The sequence below is a fragment of the Aethalodelphis obliquidens genome, unplaced genomic scaffold (assembly GCF_003676395.1).
Source record: "Aethalodelphis obliquidens isolate GAN/ISIS:26980383/991018 unplaced genomic scaffold, ASM367639v1 scaffold120, whole genome shotgun sequence".
NCBI lineage: Eukaryota > Metazoa > Chordata > Mammalia > Artiodactyla > Delphinidae > Aethalodelphis > Aethalodelphis obliquidens.
Genome location: NW_020838064.1, coordinates 205,215 through 224,206, shown reverse-complemented (window position 1 = coordinate 224,206; position 18,992 = coordinate 205,215). Strand labels below are relative to the sequence as shown.

The following is an 18,992-nucleotide window of genomic DNA, read 5'->3' as shown; positions in this document are numbered from 1 at the left end:
GACGCCAAGTCTGTGCCTCTCCTCCGAGCTCTCCACCTGCATCTGCATGGGGCCAGCTGACCATGGCAATGGAGGGAGGGCCACGTCTGCAGCCCCATCCCAGGTGAAGACTCTGCAGTGGCCAGCCTCTCACTCGCCCCATCTGTGGGCCTGGAGAACGGGAGACCCTGAAGAGCACAGAAGCAGACGGAGACCTGCCACACCTGCAGGCTAGAGGGAAGGGGTGGGGCCAGAGCTGGCAGAGGGGACCTCCCCTGGTCCACCTTGGTCCAGCCAATTCTCAATCACATGAGGAGGACTTAGCATTAGATAACATGGTGGTTATCAGGTGCCAGCCTGCCTGGGTGAAAATGCAGATCTGCCTATTACCAGCTGTGCAATCTCGGGGGAGTCACTTAACCTCTCTGTGCCCTACTTCCTCAGTCCACAAAACAGTAACTTCCACAATGCTCACATCCCAGGGCGTTGGAAGCATTAAAAGTTAAAATGCTTGGCATGTGGTAAGTGCTTAATAAATGTTACCCGCTATTATTATTATTATTATTATTTAATTATTATTATTAGGTACCATCATCAACATCTTCATCCACAGGTCTCTGCATCAGGTACTAAACACACGAAGTAAATCCTAAGGTGCTATCAGTGTGGTTGGGGAGCCGATGAGAAACCAGGGAAAAACACATGATTCAAATTCTAGCAAAATCTTTGACCTCTGGGTGTTAAAATGTCATTGGAAAGCAGGGCTCTATGGCTCTTTTAGAGCATGTCATCGTCTGATCTTTCACGCAATTTCTGAAGGAAACAAACATAAAAACACTTACTGAGCAACTACTGTGTGCCATTCACTGTTCTAGCACTGGGGATGCCCTGACAGAGGCAGTGGGCCAGAGACCAGCCGTGACAGCGATGGGGACTCCCAATACGGTCTTAAGACACTGGAGTTTATCATCAAGCAGAAGGATGTGGATGTCGGGGGGAATAAGACCCTTTTCTGCACATGAGCCACACCAGACCAGCCAACTATACATGGGGTAGGTGGGTAAGGCTCCCCGTAACTTCCCCTGCTGGGGGCAGGTCATAGCTGGAAGAAGACAGACGTGCAACCAGGGCACAGGAAACCACAAAAGACCTAAAAGCGGGGAGCATAACAGACTTGGAAATCTCTTAGTGCAGCTGAAAGACGGGGAGACAGAGGCCCTGAGAGGACCACACCAAAGCCATACCAAGTGAGATGCAGAACAAGGACTGGTCCCCAGGTGTCTGACTCCTGGAAGAACAGATCCACTTCGTGAACTGCGTAAGCAACCCGGGAGCACGGCACAGCGCCTGCCACAGCCAGAACAGCTGCCGGGCCCAGGCCAGCAGGCCCCTCTCTGCCACTTCTCTGGGCTGATGCTACCAGGCTAGGGTTGGTGCAGGATGCCAATATCAAACAAACTCCCTGAGAATGGGACGCAGGACAGGTGAGTTTTGATATGGAGATGAACGCAGAGAAAAGTTCCGAGTTGGAGACATCATGCTGGAGGAGCAGGCGGGGATGTGAGAGGCCCCTGCAAAGGCAGGAATATTTCCTGTTGGAGGCAGAGTGGCAATAAAGACAGAGAAGCTCTGAAAAGACCACTGGAGACAGAATGGTTTTGGACAACAAACAGTAAACTTTTTCATCTGTTCGAGGGCCACCTCCAAACCACATAACCTCTAACCCAGTCAACGTTTTTAGGTTTTAGGAAAACGGGGCTGATGAATACACAGACGGGGCTGCAGGAACCCTTACAGAAGAGAACGCCGCACAGTGGCCCAGAAGCCCCTGCAGGCCCTGGCTCCTGTCTCTCCCCAGCTGACGTTTATGCCCTTGCTCATGAAGGTCACACTCTGTCCCCATCTTCCCCCAATCCATGCCTGACTCCCTTCTATTTGTTTCACCCTAAATGTCACCTTGCTGGAAAAGTCTGCCCGGATGACCCCTCCATTACTCACTGTCCCTGCACCAGGACGTGAGCTACAAGCAGGCTGGGATCCTGTTTTGTCCAAAGCTCCCAGCACATGCCTCGCACACAGTAGGTCCCTGGTAATACTGGGAATGAATGAATGAATAAGTGAATGTTCTGGGTAAATCTAGACAGCGATACATGCATGTAAAATGTCTAGCACATGATACACCATAGATCCTCAATGGACGCTGCTTGGAGGACATTAAAACCGAACCCCAGCCCACAAGGTTGGCTTCCCATTCCTCCCGGAGAGTAGTCCCATGCTTAGCGAGACAGAAGCCTCTTGCCCGGCTCCCAACGTCCACTCTCCCAACGTCCACTCTCAAGTCCCCACCCAACCCCAACAGGTAACTCCAGGACAAGGAGAATGCTGGCTTTACAAGACCCAGGAAGGCATCAGACCTGGGGGTAAATCTCTCCCGGAACCTGCGGGAGTGTCAATGTATTCTACAAAATAACAAAATGCCCTGCCAGCCTTATTGTTCTTAAAGGCAAGACAGAGTTGGTCAAAAGAAAAAAAGCGCAGGAGGCTGGCTCTGCCTTGATGTGGACAGGCTAAGCGATAACTTCCTCTAACCCACCCAGCCCAAATAACATGAGAGTTCAGGGACTCTTCCTGCTATCCACTGCTTCCTTTACTCAGCAGCCATAACAGAAGCATTGAGCAAATGTTGGGAGTTAGCAACACGCAGCCCATTCACAGATTCTAACCCTAGGAGGAACTAGATCAATATTGCGTGCTTAATCGTTAGAGGATCTTGTAGAACAACTGCTACCGTGTTTGTGTCATGTTTCATGAATTTCTGCTTTTATTTCTATTTAGCCCCTTTCCTACATTCTTTCAGGTTGTTCGCAATGATTTTTTTTAAATAAAAATTGGAGTCTTAATCATTTTCATCTTCTGTATTTCATGTCCAAAGCTAAAGTTCTTTTATAATAGGCTATTAATTTTCCTCTGGGCACAGTTTTAGCCTCATCCCATGGGTTTTGATATGAGGTATTCTCATTCTCATTCATCACCCTATAATATGAAATTCTAAGTTTGATTTCTCCTTTGATTTAAGAGTTACTTACAAGAGTTTTGTTGGTTTGTTTAAATTTTCTAATGATAGCCTTTTAGAGGCTAACTTTTAATATATCTTATTGTTTTATAAATGAGGCTTGGACAATTTCTACTTTTGAAATCTATTATGTTTCTTTTGAGACAAATTAATTATCTATTTTAATTAGGGCATCTTAGAACATCTAGAAAATAGTCTTTAAAAAGAAAAGGCCATCTCCTAGAAGACACACACACACACACACACACACACACACACACACCCCTTTGTAAAGAATTTCATATAATGCTTACCAAAGAAAGTTTTATCTTTTCAAAAGTAAATATCCAAACAAAGAAAGTAACCAACCTATTAAGGAGGGGGAGGAACTACCAGAATCTAAGGATTAAATTTCTCTGATCTAGTTCCATACTAGGAATTATTACCCACAATGGCATTGCTCTGTAGCCCCATTTTAAAGACTATAAAACTGAGGCTGCCTGAGACTGAGTCAGCTACGCTACTACATTTTAGCTGAGACTAGGTTTCAATTCCATTATCCCCTTCACCACAGAATCCAACTGTCTTCCAAAAGAAATACTAAAATATCCTCTGAACATCTTCTCTTGTGACATTCCTTAAGGTTGTTAATTGCACAAGGTGCAACCAGAAGGCAAGATTAAAACAAACAGGACTTTATCCCTGGTAAAGTGTGCTGGCTAGAAAAAGGAACCCGATACGACTCTTTGAAGAGCTCCAGAAAGAATATTAAGCCATTTGCAGGCAGTGCCAAGCAAACCTGAAAGACCGGTGGATCCCAGGGAATCCTGACATTCTTCTCCCAACCCTGTCAATGTCTTTGCCTGCAAAAGTGGGACAGCAAATGGAAAAGGACCAGCGTTGCAGGAACTGACACAGGACCGACGCTGCTAAACAATACTGACAACGCACAGGAAGACAGCTCCTTAGGGGGAAATCTCTGAGCTCCATTGCTGTGGCCACATACAATGTCTGCAGTCCCCGAAGGGACATTTAAGCACACTGTTTCAATGCCAAATGACACATGCTACTGTAGGCTAGAGATCTTATTGGGGATGTAGAGCTGTATTCATCTGCTTCCCAGCAAGAAAAGCAGGACAGCTAGAGATAAACAGAAGTCAATCAAAGCAGAAAGCGACATCGGAAAAACTCACCTAATTCTGCCAGACCTGTTTTGCCGCATAAAGATAAGAGGACTTTGGACAATATAGCTTCGGTATAAGAAATTCAGTGATGGCACCATTCCCAAAAGCAACTAAAGCAGTTAATATCAGGCATGTTCCCAGCATCCTTGAAGGTACTGAGATGGAAGAACAGTAATCCACTAATGAACTGAGGGTCTACGGATGCTCTATTTTGCAAGACTAATTACTTTTTTGAAAGTAAACCTTGTTCCAGAGTTTCAACACATGAAAGTATCACCGAGCCTTACTCCCTAGTAGGGAAAGTAAGACTTCCAAATTTAAATACACTTGTCAAATCAACCCATTTAAAAAACAAAACAACAAAACAGAGCAGCAAAATCAATTCTTCTCCTACATATATACCCAACAGGAATGCTTATGAACATTTTTTTTTACCAAAAGACCTGCACAAGAACGTTCATAGCAGTGCTCTTTGTAATGGCCAAAACCCGGGATCCTTCCAATAAACAGAACAGTTATGTAAATTGTGGTGTGTTCCACAATGAAATACTATAGAGCCATGTAAATGGACAATTACAAATACATGAAACAATACAGATACGGAGTCAGCAAACTTCTTTGTAAAGGGCCAGATATAAATCTTTGGGTCTTTGTGGGCCACATGCCTTTGTTGAATCTACTCAACTCTGCCATTAGGGGGCAAAAGTAGCCATTGTTGGTATGTAAACAAATGGACATGGCCAGATTCCAATAAAGCTTTATTGATACATGCTGACATTTAAATTTCAGTGCTTTTCTCATGTCACAAAATATCCTTCTTTTGGTTTTCTTCCCAACCATGTATTTCAAAACATGAAATCCATTCTTAGCTCATGAGCCATACAGAAACAGACAATGGGCTAGATTTGGCCTGTGGGCTGTAGTCTGCCAACCACTGATGTGATCTCATATAATCTAATCACAAGCGATGTTCGGCAAAACAAAGTGGGCACAAGGGAGTATGGCCCACATGATTCCATTGCTAAAAAGAGGCAAAAGTAATCTATGGGGTCAGAAATCATGATAAAGGTTACCCTTGGAGACACAGGGATTAGAAGTGGGAATAAGGATCCTAAGGAGAAGGGAGCCGTAACTTATGCTCCGTGCTCTGGATCTGAGTCCTCATCATTCAAGCATGGCCACTTGGTTGAGCTGTACATTCATGATTTCTGCCCTCTTCTGTACGTATGTTCTGCTTCAAGTGAAATTTAGCAAGTGGTTAAAATCAAGGCAGGACCATTCAATCGGCTTCAAAAATAGACATGTAAAGAGAATCACAGCCTTCCAATTAAATTAGCTACAAAGCCATCACTATGGCCAGGTAACAGCCAATGCTCAAGCATTTACTTATTAAAGGTAGATTTAAATCACTTTTCCTCTAGCTGTTTTCGCATTTGCTTCCAGGGAGAGGTGCATTTCATGAGTTAAAGGATGGTGAGCCCATAGATCTCAATCAGGTTGTTTTTGTCCATGCTGGTAGGAGGCAATGGTGTTCGCCCGATGACCAGCTCCTCCTCGCGCAGAGATCTGCCATCGATACTGTGAACATAAACAGCATCTGGCAAAACATGTGGCCTTCAACCTGCAGCAGAACCTGTGCTGGATCCACACAAAGGAGAAAGGCCAGGCCTGGTTTCCATCTGATTCCGAGAGAATACGCAGTTAATTATTTTTCCTCACAGTCAGCAGCTGAGCCTCACCGAAATCTGTGCTCGTAATTATCACTGTAATTATTATTTTAATACAAATCAGCAACTTATCAAAATATTACCCTGTAGATACTACCTCGCTGCTGCAAGGATGGAGGGTGGAGGCCACCACCCCTGCCCTGCTCTGTGTGAGTGTGAGGATGGTGGGGATCCTGGTGAGGGTCCTTCTGCCACGGCCAGACTGCCAGCTTCACCAGTGCCCAAGTCCCACGGTCATTTTCATGCCTGTCCTCTCTTTAGAGATAGTGAGTCATGATCTGCATTTTCCATCATGGTTTGACCTTAATGGGTCTCACTGGTTCCATCCATGCAATGGGCAAACAGTGCCACCCTTTTGCAAAGTCAATGTGAAGAATTCCTAACCAGAATTGCTTTGTTAAAACATTCTGTGCAGCACAAGTGATCTTACACACGGGCTCCCCAGCCACACTGCCTGAGTTTAAATTCCAAGTCTACTGTCCGTGACTTTGGGCAATTCCTTGTTCTATGCCTCAATTTCCTCATCTGTGAATGGGAATAATATCATAAGGTTGTTATAATGATTAAATGAGATAGTCCATGAGATGCTGCTTAGCACAGTGCCTGGCACATAGCATTTAATAGATAATAGCTATTATTATTATTATTTTGAGAGTTGTAAACTCAAATCCTAACAGTGGTCCTGCAAGAAACACAAATAAGCCAAGTAGACAGGTGGGCTCCGTAGAAAACTGGAAAGAGGGGTTCCATGTAGGGGGACAACCACATCTTCCCCTGCTCCCTCAAATTATTACCTCTTTGGGAATAAAGGCCAGAATTTCAAAATTTTTCATAGGAATGCCAAACAATTTTTATTTTAAATCACTGATTTTTAAATGCTGGCCAGTAATTTAATTTAAAAAAAAAAAACTAAAATACCAAACCAAGGAGAATAAGAAAGCCAGCTCTATGCTGCCCAGCTCCAACCCACAGAGGGCCCAGCTCCCTTCATCGGTACTTCACAGCGTCCACTTTTATTGGGGGTTTAATACCACCTGCTCACTCCAAAAAAAGAGTTCGTCTGCTCCACATGATTTTTTTTTTCTTTAACCCTAACAGAAAGCCAAACAGCAGGCAGCCTCTGTCCTAAGAGGAGTTAACAACCGAGTCCACGCCCATCTGCAAACAGGTCAGTTTTTCTCCTAAGAGCTTCCCTGAGGTCATCTCCACCCTGTTCTCTGTCATCACCTCCTCTTCTAAAGAAGAGGGAATCAGATGTAACAATTCAAAAACTGTTCCTCAGTAGGACTACGAGAAAGCACAGGTAATGGGGGCATTTTACATGGGGAATGGGATCTTCTGTAATGCCTGATGACAAGCAAACAGGGTTCTCTGTTTGTGTCTTTTATAACAGCTGCCCCTTCTGAGCTGGGGATAAAAGAGAGGAAGAGAGACAATGAATAGGCTTTTATTTCAAAGAGAACATCTGCAAAGCATGGTCCTACATTAAAAAATAAATAGAAAACAGCCACCAGTCTGGGAGGAAAAAAAAAAGATTCCCCATTACCTCTCTAATTAATAAAGCACCATTTCACAAGGAAAGAAGAAAAAAAGAGAGAACAACTTTTCCACATCCCCAAAGAAAGGATGCTTAACGACGTAACCACTGCTCTACTTGATCCATCTAATCTGGTTTTAATACTCTCCTCAACTAATGTATACATTAGCTCTCCATTACGAAAAACATTTGTTTATTTTATTAACGTGAGTCTGGTTGAGTGCTAAGACTTTGGGAAATTACCATGCCGTCCTTGGGCTCTTTTTATTGCTTCTCCTCTTGCTCTTTATAAAATGATTAGTCGTCTCCACTGCCCTTCTGAAATGCTGTTCCAGTTGTACTGTGGTTCTGTTATCCTGGTTCTGAAGACAGTCTAGGTTCACGGTTAAGTTAATGTAGTCATTATGGGCCCATTTGGGGACCCATTCATCACAGTTGATTCATGTCCAACACACAGGGGACTCGAGCACAAAGAGTCAATGTGAAGTGGAAGCTCAGCATGAAGCCAAGAGATGCACAGGAAGAGTCCAGACCTGAGTCCAGAAGATGGGCTTGGGAAGGCCCACAGCTATAGAAGCAATGCAGAGAGCGACCCAAACCCTCAGAGAGGGCTCACGACGGGGATGTCCACTCAAACAGGCCCAGAGCACAGTTCCTCCTAATGTCTAACTTAAATCCTTTCCACTTGGACTTGAGAACAAAACAGCACAGCTGTTTACCAGAAGCGCAGGGTATCTTCAAACTGGTTAAGCCAACGTTTACCAAACCTTGGTCATTCCATTGCCCCCCCCCCCCCCCCCCCCCCCCCCCCCCCCCGTCAGTCATACATCTAAACCGAGGTCAGGATTAGCATTAGAATGAGAGTTTTAGATACTACAATTTATGCATTTTCATTACGTTAACTAACTTCTTTTTACATAAATGCCCCTTCACCTGCATGCTAAGCAGTAAGAGCCCTGACGCGGTCATTTTGATTGACTGGTTATATCCACCTATTTCCCCTAATAAACATTTAAAGATATATACAGCTATGACAAGTGTTAAAAAATGTTCACCCAAGAAGCAAGGGATGGGTGCATTTGGGAGGTCACAGATGCCCTGTTTCTTGGTCTGAGTATGGGTTACTTGGGTGTGTTCAGTTCGTGAAAATTCATCGAATTATACATTTAGAATAACGTGCACTTTTGCGTATATATTTTGGTTAAAAAAACATTTAAAAATATAGGCAAAAGTTAGGAAATAAATAAATTTTGCACAGGTATGAATAGGAACTCTTTATTAAAAGCTGCTACAGGGGCTTCCCTGGTGGCGCAGTGGTTGAGAATCCGCCTGCCAGTGCAGGGGACACGGGTTCGAGCCCTGGTCTGGGAAGATCCCACATGCCGCGGAGCAACTGGGCCCGTGAGCCACAACTACTGAGCCTGCGCGTCTGGAGCCTGTGCTCCGCAACAAGTGAGGCCGCGACAGTGAGAGGCCCGCGTACCGTGATGAAGACTGGCCCCCGCTCGCCGCAACTAGAGAAAGCCCTCGCACAGAAACGAAGACCCAACATAGCAAAAATAAATAAATAAATAAACTCCTACCCCCAACATCTTCTTTAAAAAAAAAAAAAAAGCTGCTATAATAGAGACTGTTTACCCACATAGCACCTTCAATCACTGGTGTATCAGAATCCACGTGCATATCACACTTCGGATTCCTAGGGTCAGTCTGGAGCTACTCTGGCAAAAGATGTCCGTCCAGAATAAGTCCTCAAGCAAAAACAGGTAACATTAATCCACCCCATCATAAATAAATCTTCACCCACAGCCTCTTGTCTTCTCTCAGCACCCCAACTGGAGGTCACTGCATTTGGAACAATTTGATAATTTAAAAAATTTGTTTGGGGCTTCCCTGGTGGTGCAGTGGTTGAGAATCCGCCTGCCGATGCAGGGGACACGGGTTCGTGCCCCGGTCCGGGAAGATCCCACATGCCGCGGAGCCATGGCCGCTGAGCCTGCGCGTCCGGAGCCTGTGCTCCGCAGCGGGAGAGGCCACAACAGTGAGAGGCCCGTGTACCGCAACAACAACAACAAAAATTTGTTTCTTTGGGAGTCATCCTGCCTCCTGACCATAAACCCCATGAGGGCAGGCACAGCCGGCCTTCCCCCATACTTTGTAGTGCAGTGCCTGGTACACAAACACTCAAACACTACCTGTTGAAATAATGGGCAGATGGAGGAGTGGGTGGGAAACCTCTGGTGGATTTCACCCATTCATTCTCTCCTCGCCCCCCAGGGGTTACAAGGCGATGGGAGGGGAGCACTGCCAACTGGCCTGACTGCTCCCACATTCTTCTGCTCCAAGAACAAAGACGGGAGCCCCGTCTTATATTCATGCAGGGTTTCTGAGCCTCCAAATGCTTTCTCATCTGTTTATCGAATTACATCCTCACAAGTCAGTGAGGGGGTGGAGTGAGCTTATTAGCATCATCTGGCAGAAATGCCAAAAAGACTCAGAGGTGAAAGTCAGGGTTTGTCCCTTGACAGAGTCGGGACCTGAGCCAAGATGCTCCGGAACGTCCCACTCTTCCAACCCCTGGCCAGCTCTCTGACAACTCACAACATCCCAACACATGTTGTGGGGGGCGGGGGAGGGCAAGGTGGTGAGGCGCTCAGAAAAGTGAAGGCAGATGATTCAAAACAGCGTGTTACCCACGCCCCCGGCAGAGGGGAGACCAGTCCACCAAACTGGAGAATGCACGATTCTATTTTTGTTGAGGACACTGCCTTCACAACGTCCTAATGCCTAATGCTTACAAGAATTTGCATATTCTGGGTTTACACCAACGGCAGGGAGAGAAGGAAGGAAACCACCATCAGGCCTGCGGAAGGCAAAAGCACTCAGGGTAAAGAAGTGCTGTGAATAAACCATATGGGGATCACTGAAAAGTGACCACAGATGCTTATTTTTAGCTCGTCACAGTGAACACGGAGATCTTCCAAGCAGAGGCTGCAAACTTAGCAGCCTAAAGGGCCCAGTCAGGTATCACAGGTAAAGGAAGAGATCTTGGGGGGGGGGCTCTCGGGAACCTGGAGGATCTCGGGAAGGTCCTCCCAGCTTGGCCAGTGGACAAGAGGAAAGGCTGTGGCCCAGTGCTGCCACATCTCATGACTTTTTAAAGGCATTCCAAACATCCGCGCTGTCTTCTATCCTAATCCTTACACTTCAGCTTTTATTTTAAGACAGTGTGGGCCAAAAGAAACCTACCCACGGGCCGTGAACACGAGGGCCGGTCTTGCAAACATCTCTCGTGGTGAGGCTGCGTCAGGTGAAGGTGGGAGCAGGGGCTGTGCCTCAAAGCAAAGCCCTCCCAGGTAGGAAGGTCCCTGCATCGCAGGTGAGGACACCAAGCCCCAGGAGGCGAAGGAACATGTCTGGGTCACACACTGCTCCCTCAACCTGACACTTCATGACACGCCTCCCAGGCCTCCCAGCTTCCAACCAGCTGCTCCCCTCACAAACCACATCTCTGGGTTTATCTCTGGGCTCCTTATTCGGCCAGAAGATGCACTTGAACTCCATGGATGGAGCAGTCAGGTCTCAAGTCTGGCAGCTTTGGGGGTGGCAGGAGACTTGAGGGCTTCCAGGCCCCTGAATGACACCATTCCTGGCCCCCACCTGACAGAGGACACCTTTCTCTTGTGTCCGAGAAGCCACTCTGGAGTGAACTGGGCTAGGACCGGAAAGGAAGCTCTCTGTTGATAGGCCGTGGCCCTAACCCTCTCCTGCTGGACCAGCCCTCCCTGAGGGGAGGGGCACATCTGTCCTGTTTCACAAAGGCAGTCCCAGTGCTGGGCACGGTTGGAGTGGAAGACGGGTGGATGGGTGAATGGGTGGACATGTGGATGGATGCAAGGGTGGACGCATGGAAGCATGGATAGATGCATGCACGGATAGGAGGGAGGGGAGACAGGGCAGGGGTAAAGGACAGGGGACTTACTGACTCTGAATTGGGTAGAAACCAAGAACACAACTTTGGGGTCACCACGAACCTTCAATTCCTAGTCTGGTTCCCTCTTATCTCTCACTTTCATCCAACTTATTGTCTTGCTTTTATTACTTGTAATCAGTAAAACAGATGAGACTAAGAGCCCTTAACTTGCAGGACAGGATTCAATAAGACCATGTCTTCCCAGTGCTTCACAGTGTCTAGAGCAAGGTAAACATTCAATAAAGAGAAGCCCCCCTCCTTCTCATCAGGATCATAGTTACAATGTCTGTACCCCTTGGGTAGGGGATGTTTGCATCAATCTCTCTGCCCCATTAGCTCAACTCCTTTGGGCTTAAACCATGTGACTTGTGGCCAAGGATTACAGCAAAGGATCCCCTGGGAGGAGAAATGCTTGTCATTAGCATCCCCGGACACATCAGCGTGGATTAGATGCCCAGATAAGCCAGCAGTCACCTGGCTGGAACAAACCAGGCCTGACACAGAACAAATCCATTTTGTTGCCCTCAGAGGGCCCTCAAGGAGATTTTCTCCTCCCCCAGAAGACTGGAGAATGCCTTTAGGGTCCCACCCCTTCCCCATCCGGCCAGGTGTCTGGGCTCGCAGACTCTGATAGTAATCACTCCAGCTCCCTGCTCACTACAGTGTTGACGGGTTGAAGGTGACACACACACTGGCCCTGTCCCCGCCACCTTCTTCTCAAGGCTCTGGCTTTCGATGGGGGAGGGAGCAGCCCTACAGGGATCAGAAGGGCACGACCCAATGAGTATCTGAGGGCAGACAGATAGTTTCTGTTGCCGGTGGAAAGAAGGAAGTGCCTGCGTGTTCTTGGCGACGCCTCCTGGTTCCACCCAGGCTCCTGGGGAACAGTCATCGGTGAGCAGACCAGCAGGAGTCTGTCTCTCTGGTCAAGGAAGCTTGCACAGCACCCTCTTCCCCTCCTCCCCTGGCTGGGGGAGTTGGATTCAAAACACCTTCCTCCACCAACTCAGCAGTTCAAGTTCAATTACTCCCTAGGGTGCACGATGCATATTTCACTAAAGGGTGATACCTTCTTTTCCTGGACCATAAAATCCTGTCCTTGGGGCAGGGCACTGTGACCGAATCACTTACCTATGCACCTCCTTAAATGGGGTCTGTGGTTCCAAGGTTGGGGCCCTTCACAAGATGCTTAGAAGAGGGAGACTGTGGAATAGAGAGACTGAGAACACAGACTGCCTGGGTTCAAATCCCGGCTCTGCCATTTATACTGTGAACCTTGGGAAAGTTACTTAAGCTCCCTACGCCTCAGTTTCCTCACTGTAGCATGAGGTTTAAATAAGCTAATATTTGTAAAACACCCCAAACAGGGCCTGGTTCTATTAAGCATCGTGACTGTTGGCTGTTGAAACATAACAGTGCATTCCTTAAAGGAATAAAGTACATAAGGAGGACAAGAACAGTGCCTGGCACATCGTAACTGCTACACAGGCATCATTACCGTTATTATGATTACCCTTCTATTTGTCTCGTTATTCAGGGGTCTGATTCAAGGAAAACTGCGTATCTCAGGGTTAGCACATTTTGAGGAATCTGCAACAAGTGAGAAAAGTGGTATGAAGATTTTCAGGAATGAGCTGGCTGCATTTAGGGTTTGTCAAAGAACTACACAGACAAGGCACTCTGCAATCTGCACATCGATTGGAATGGGGCAGTCCTGGGTCTGGATCCCAGTTGTGCTGCAACCCCAGCATTGCAAGCTGCTTCCCTGCTCTGAGCCTCAGTTTCCTCATCTGTGAAGTGGGGACAGCAACAGTTCTATCCCACAGAGTTAGGAAGATTCACTGAGATAGTGAGGTAATGTCTTCAGAGCTTTCATTATCCCTGCCACATAACTGGTACTCAGAAGGGCAGCAATCTCTAGCCAGGAGTCCTTAGTCTCAATTCTGTATATAACACCTTCTTACATCCTGAATTATTATTTTTTCGTGTGAGCAATTAACATCATATGTGCATGATTTATGATTTGTTTTTAAACTGGACACTGTACAGTATCTTTTCATTTTTGTAAAAATAACATATTATCAAGTTTGTCTTTAGATAGCCCTGTCCTTAATGGTATTTTCAATAGCCACCAACCTTGCCTGGTAGAGTACAGGGGTTTAAATTGGCACAGAAATTTAAAGCAGGTTTTATTGGTACGTGGTACAAATTAGTTACAGATAGAGTTTGGCTTTTCCCCATCTTCAACTGTCTTTGATTCAACTTGTACAAAATAACTGCTGTTCTATTAACTGCATACCACTCTGTGATTGCAAATTAATAATAATAGTAGTAGTAATAAAAAAGATAACATCATATATGCAAAACACCTGAAGGATGCCCGGCAGCTGGCACTCAACAATGCTCCTCCCTCCCCCACATTCCATCCTGCTCCACGCTGACACACAGAGGAGTTGGACGCACTCTATTGCCTTGGATTACACTCAAGCCTTACTTGGCTTGGGAAAATGAATAATTGCGAAAATTTGCTTATTTTCAAACATACTAAGAGTTTCTTTTTAAGAACAACGGCTCACATTTGGCCATTGTTATTATTATGTGCCAGGCGCAAATTGGCTCCCACGTATTATTACATTTCAGCCTCACATAACCCTATGAGGTGGCCCTGATTTTCAGAGGAACGAAGTGAGAATGACTTGCCCAAGATCCCAGGGGTGGCCAAGAGCAGAGCCGGGACCTGAACCCGGCAAAGGCGGACCCAAGGATAGTTAATGGAGGCCTCTTTCGCTTGTGCTGGGGCCTGACACGGGTTTCATGTGACTCTTCTCCTGTTCCCATACCCCTTCCTTTGAGCTTGGGTTTTGTTGAGGTTGAGTTTGTATTTTATTTATTTTTTCATTTTCCCTAAAGTATTTTCTTTCTGGTTCTGGTAGATAGGGGCTGGGGGCAATAGAAATGGGAGATGCAAGGGAAAAACCGGGAGAGTTATAAGTGACAAGTCTTAGGGCAGTATTGACCAAGATAGAGACCAGGTCCAATTATGCTGGCAGCTTGCATTTTTGTCTTTCTGCATGTAGATTTAAGGCCCCACTGATCATAAATAACTCTGGGTGGAAGGACAGACACTTACTGCAGAGATATCCTTAAGGATATTTTGTTTTCTGGGGAAACACACACACACGCACACACACACACACACAACAATGTCAGATATCTGCTCTAGCTCAAAGTAATTTCCTTTTCTATTAAGACCATGGATCAAAGTTGGACAATCCCCAGCAAACAGGAACTTATGCTTTGGCTTCCTATTTGCAAAACAGCAAGCATTTGACACTCAACCTTCTGGAAGATTAAAATAAAAAGAAGTGATAAACTAGAGAGAACGTCTAAAGTGTAAGACTGGAAGGAAAGTGAATATATATGTAAAATATATATAAGCATATAATAATTTCTACTTTTATTTATCTATTTAACATTTTCCAGTACATGATTAAGCAGATGGCAACATTTGCATCAAGATAAATATTGTTCAGTGATGCATATTTCTGTATACAAAGTGTAATGCACTGCTCAGGCAAACTAAAACTCCATTGAGAGTGTGAGAAAAACAAACCATCAATAAAATACCCTCTGTTCTCTCTGGTCTCAAAACATTTGGATAGAAAGAAAAGCTACGCCTCTGAGGCTGTTAGAACCAGAGGCGATCTGGATACAGTGAACCAATTTTTCAAAGTCACTGCCAATGTCTGAAAAAGTCCTGAGTTATCTGAGTAATGTGAAGTATGAGGAATTTCTGCCGAAAAATCAACATTTCAAAGGAGTCAGACAATACAGAAAGTCCATTCTACTTTAAGAGTGTGTGAGTGTGTGTGTGGGGGGGTGTGCACAATAAAAAATTAGGTTTCTTAAATGACACTTACTAGGTAATAGTTTATCTAAGGGCACAAGCAATAAATGTTGAGGACTTCAGAGGATCACTGGGGGCAAAGGGAAAGAAAATAAACATTCGTTACATTAACATACAGTTCTCTTTCATTCTCCCCAAAATTGATTCAGAACCTGTAGTGTGATCTTTTTGACACTCTCCTCAATGTTTTCCCTCCCTTCATAAGTGAGCCCATCTGTTTCTTACATTCTGAGATGACAATAAAATCCACAGCTTACTGGAGACCCAATGAAGGGATGAGTATCACGGCCGCAAAACTCCGCTGCCATCCACCCAATAATTCTAATATGTAAGAGCTCTGACAGGGGTGGAGGAAAAGGGGAGCTTGCAGATCTTTTAGGGATATGCCCGGCTCGCCGCCACCTGCACTCTCTCTGGCTCTGTCTGCTTGAGAAACTGGGTGTTTCTTTTTGACTTCTTAAAATGCACCAAAATTACAATCAGGTCCTTCCATTGGGGTGCAGCTCCCCAAACATAAAAGGTACAAGCTCTGGGAGGGTGAACACAAGGAAGCAGCAAGGTCTGGTTGAGAAAATGCTCTGTCCACAGCGCCTGCCTGACACTCCTTGGGACACACCCACTGCCACCACCACCAGAGCCACAGAGTCCCTCTGCATCCCAAAACCACAACTGTCCTCCCCACCTGCATCCTCTGCAGAGCACAGAGACAAAGCATCATCTCCCAAGCACGTGCCTCACCAGCTCTTTATGAGAGTCATCTGGAAAATCACAGGGAATTTTTTTTACGTCCCACTCCTGAGTCTCCCGCCAAAGCATCACACACCGGCAGCCTCGGCAGGGTTTGCAAACAAACCATATGTTCTGAGGGCCTCAGTGGCCTGCCGCAAGGCCTGGTCCTCTCCTCCCAGCCTGCAGCCTAAGCTCAGACAACGCCGGACTTTGGGAACAGCCTGCCCCCTTCTGGTCTCCTTGAGCTCCGTGGAAGGGCAGGGCTTGGGTGGGCACAGCTAGAGAAGGACAGACCCCCAGCTCCATCCGGCAGGTCTGTGCTGTGATTTCAGGATCTAGCAGGGCACTGGGGTAGACGTCGGGGAAAGGAAGAGAGAGGACACAAACAGATAAAGTACAAATCCAGGAGAGACAGCAGTGAACAACCACATGGTAGACAACCAGAAAGAAGGGAGAAGGGCAGAAAAAACAAAATACAGCTATGTCTATATCGGAAGAAATTGAGACACTGGGAGATGTGTGTAGGGGGATAGTCACTGGACTTACAGGTGAAAGCAGAGTTTCAGAAAAGCAAAGCAACTCTGCTGCTGGAACTGGTGTTCCAAAAGGAATAAAAAAGGAAAAGTGGCACGCTCCCACTAACCTTCCCAATTGCAAACCTCAGTGCAGCCGAGCTGGGGGATGAGAGAGTAAGACACAGAACTGAACGCACAAAGCAGGTGTGGACATAGGACCCAAAATGTCAGGGATCCAGGAAGAAATCAACCAACCAGGCCTCCTTCCTTCCCTCCGCTTGTTTCAACAGGTGGTATTTGCCTGGAAAGGCACCTCCTGATGCCTGTCCAGACCCCCGGATGCAAAGGGTACAGTAAGCCCTATGCCTCCCACGTGTTCCCCAGGCTAGTGGTGCATGTCCTGACCCCCTCCCACCCCACCTCCCCGCAGGCCTCCGAATCTAGAAAGAACTTCTAATTGCGTTTCTTCTATCCACTCCTGGAGTTCAAAGGCAGTGTCTGAGAGTACTCTTTCCTATAAATAAGAGGCATTCGGAACGTTCTGGTTCTCCATCAGGAATCTCACTCCACTCTCCTCCCCACAAATGGGGAAAAGATGTCTCTCCCTGCTACCCACACAGACCAGCCAGCAACGTGAAATGCCATCGCATCACGTCTTGGGCTGGCTCACCCCACAGGTACAAAGAGCAGCGCTGTGGCAAAGAGGGTCGCCTTGACTCCAAAGAAGTTTAGCAGATCAAAGAGCATCACGCTGTGTCCGAAGGCAGCCTTCAGTGAAGCCTCCCAAAGTGACAAACGACAGAGACATGCATTCAACACCTGAGAGCCTGAAACTACCCCCTGGTGTCTAATGTCCGCAAGGGCTGGGAGAAACTCTCTAGGCAATCGGAGTAATGAAGATACAGACAGACACACAGCACATCGTTATGCCTCAAGACAGACACGCCCACAGGGCACTGAGACCCTGGCCCGAAGTTGGGGACTCTGACCTCTCCTGTGTGGTCCTAGCTCAGTGGGCTAAACAAATCAGCCCAAAGAAGGTGTGAAAGTCACCCCTGGAGAAGTTGGGGGCAGGTAGAAGACACCCTGATGGCCCCAGAAGATCTGCGGAAGGAACAGTTTCAGAGCCTGGTCTGTTCACACCCAAGGAGGGCAAAGTAAACCCACAGAAGCCTAAGTCGAGATGATGTGATCTGACACACAGCTGGTGACAGGAATTAGCCACACACACAAGACAGAGAGCCAAACACAACCACCTAGGAGAAGGGGCCATGCCCTGACACTGGAGAGAGGGCACCAGGACAGGGCAAGGTTAGACACGGGCAGGGTGGAGACAAGAGTCTCAGACTTCCAGGGATGGAAGACAGGAGACTCAAAGTAAGACCAGGCACCCAAGACTGAGTCTTGACTCCGGGGCACGGCTGAGGACTTGGGGCACCGATCCCAGACCCCCCTCCCTCTCAGGCTAGGCAAAAACAACGAGGCAGCAAGCTGAGGACTGAGTTGCCTGCACCCAGCTGGGCAAAAACCAGAGATGCGGTGAGCACCACCGCCTAGAGCAGCAGCTGAGGATCCCGGCACGGTCCAGGCACTCAGACCGGGAGCGAGGCGCCAACACCCACATGCACAAAGCAAGTCGGGGCGCCCAGCGAGAGTGACGGGGTACAGGGGCCCAGCCAGGCTCCGGTAACCCCCAAAGCGCCTCCTCTGGAGATAACTTCCCCAGACCCCAAGGGGGCAGTCCTCAGACTCGGGATGGGGCAGCCCTCGGCCCCTGAGCCTGGGAAGGGACCGAACCCCGGTTTCCAGGGGAAAGAGATGTGGAGCCAGCAGGCTTGGGGAGTCCCGGTCTGATGAGCGGGGTTCAAGGGCTGGGGGGCGTGGGGTCGGGCCGCCTGCCCTCTTACCTCCCTCCTTCCCTCCGGGACGCCAGCCGAAAAGGCATCTTACTTACCAGCGCCCGCGCGGCCAGTGCCCCTCGGCTGGCCGGCTGCTGCGCGCGGGGTGCTCCGGGGCCGCCTCCTCGCGCCCGCGCCGGCGGCCCCCGTCCTCCTCCGCCTCCGCCTCCGCCGCCTCCTCCTCGGGCTGCAGCCGGCTCGGCGGGCAGGTCCCGGCGCTCGCGGCGCGGGGCCGGGGGCGGCTGCTCCGCGCCACCGACCGCTGCACCCCCGCGGCGTTCCCCGGCCCCGGAGTCTAGGCTGCTGAAATTCCACACGACCAGCGTCTGCAGCAGCAGCACGGTGAGCGCCGCGAGCAGCGCCGAGTGCGAGCGCCGGGCCAGCCTCCGAGCGCACGGCGCCGCCACCATCTTCGGAGCGCGGCGAGCGAGCGGGGCGCGGGGGACCCCGGGCGCTACGGGCCGCCCCCGCGCTCCCCGCGGCTCCCGCGG

At 48.0% G+C, this 18,992-nt stretch overlaps 1 protein-coding gene across 1 annotated transcript in view; it reads right to left on the bottom strand.

Moving 5' to 3' along the window:
- Positions 1-18,992, bottom strand: part of XYLT1 (xylosyltransferase 1) — a 317,608-nt gene that overhangs the window by 298,015 nt on the left and 601 nt on the right. Inside the window, exon 2 of the mRNA XM_027098118.1 lies at positions 18,558-18,992. Within this exon, the coding sequence (XP_026953919.1) occupies positions 18,558-18,911 (354 nt within the window). The 5' untranslated portion in view covers positions 18,912-18,992. The remainder of the gene's footprint in view (positions 1-18,557) is intronic.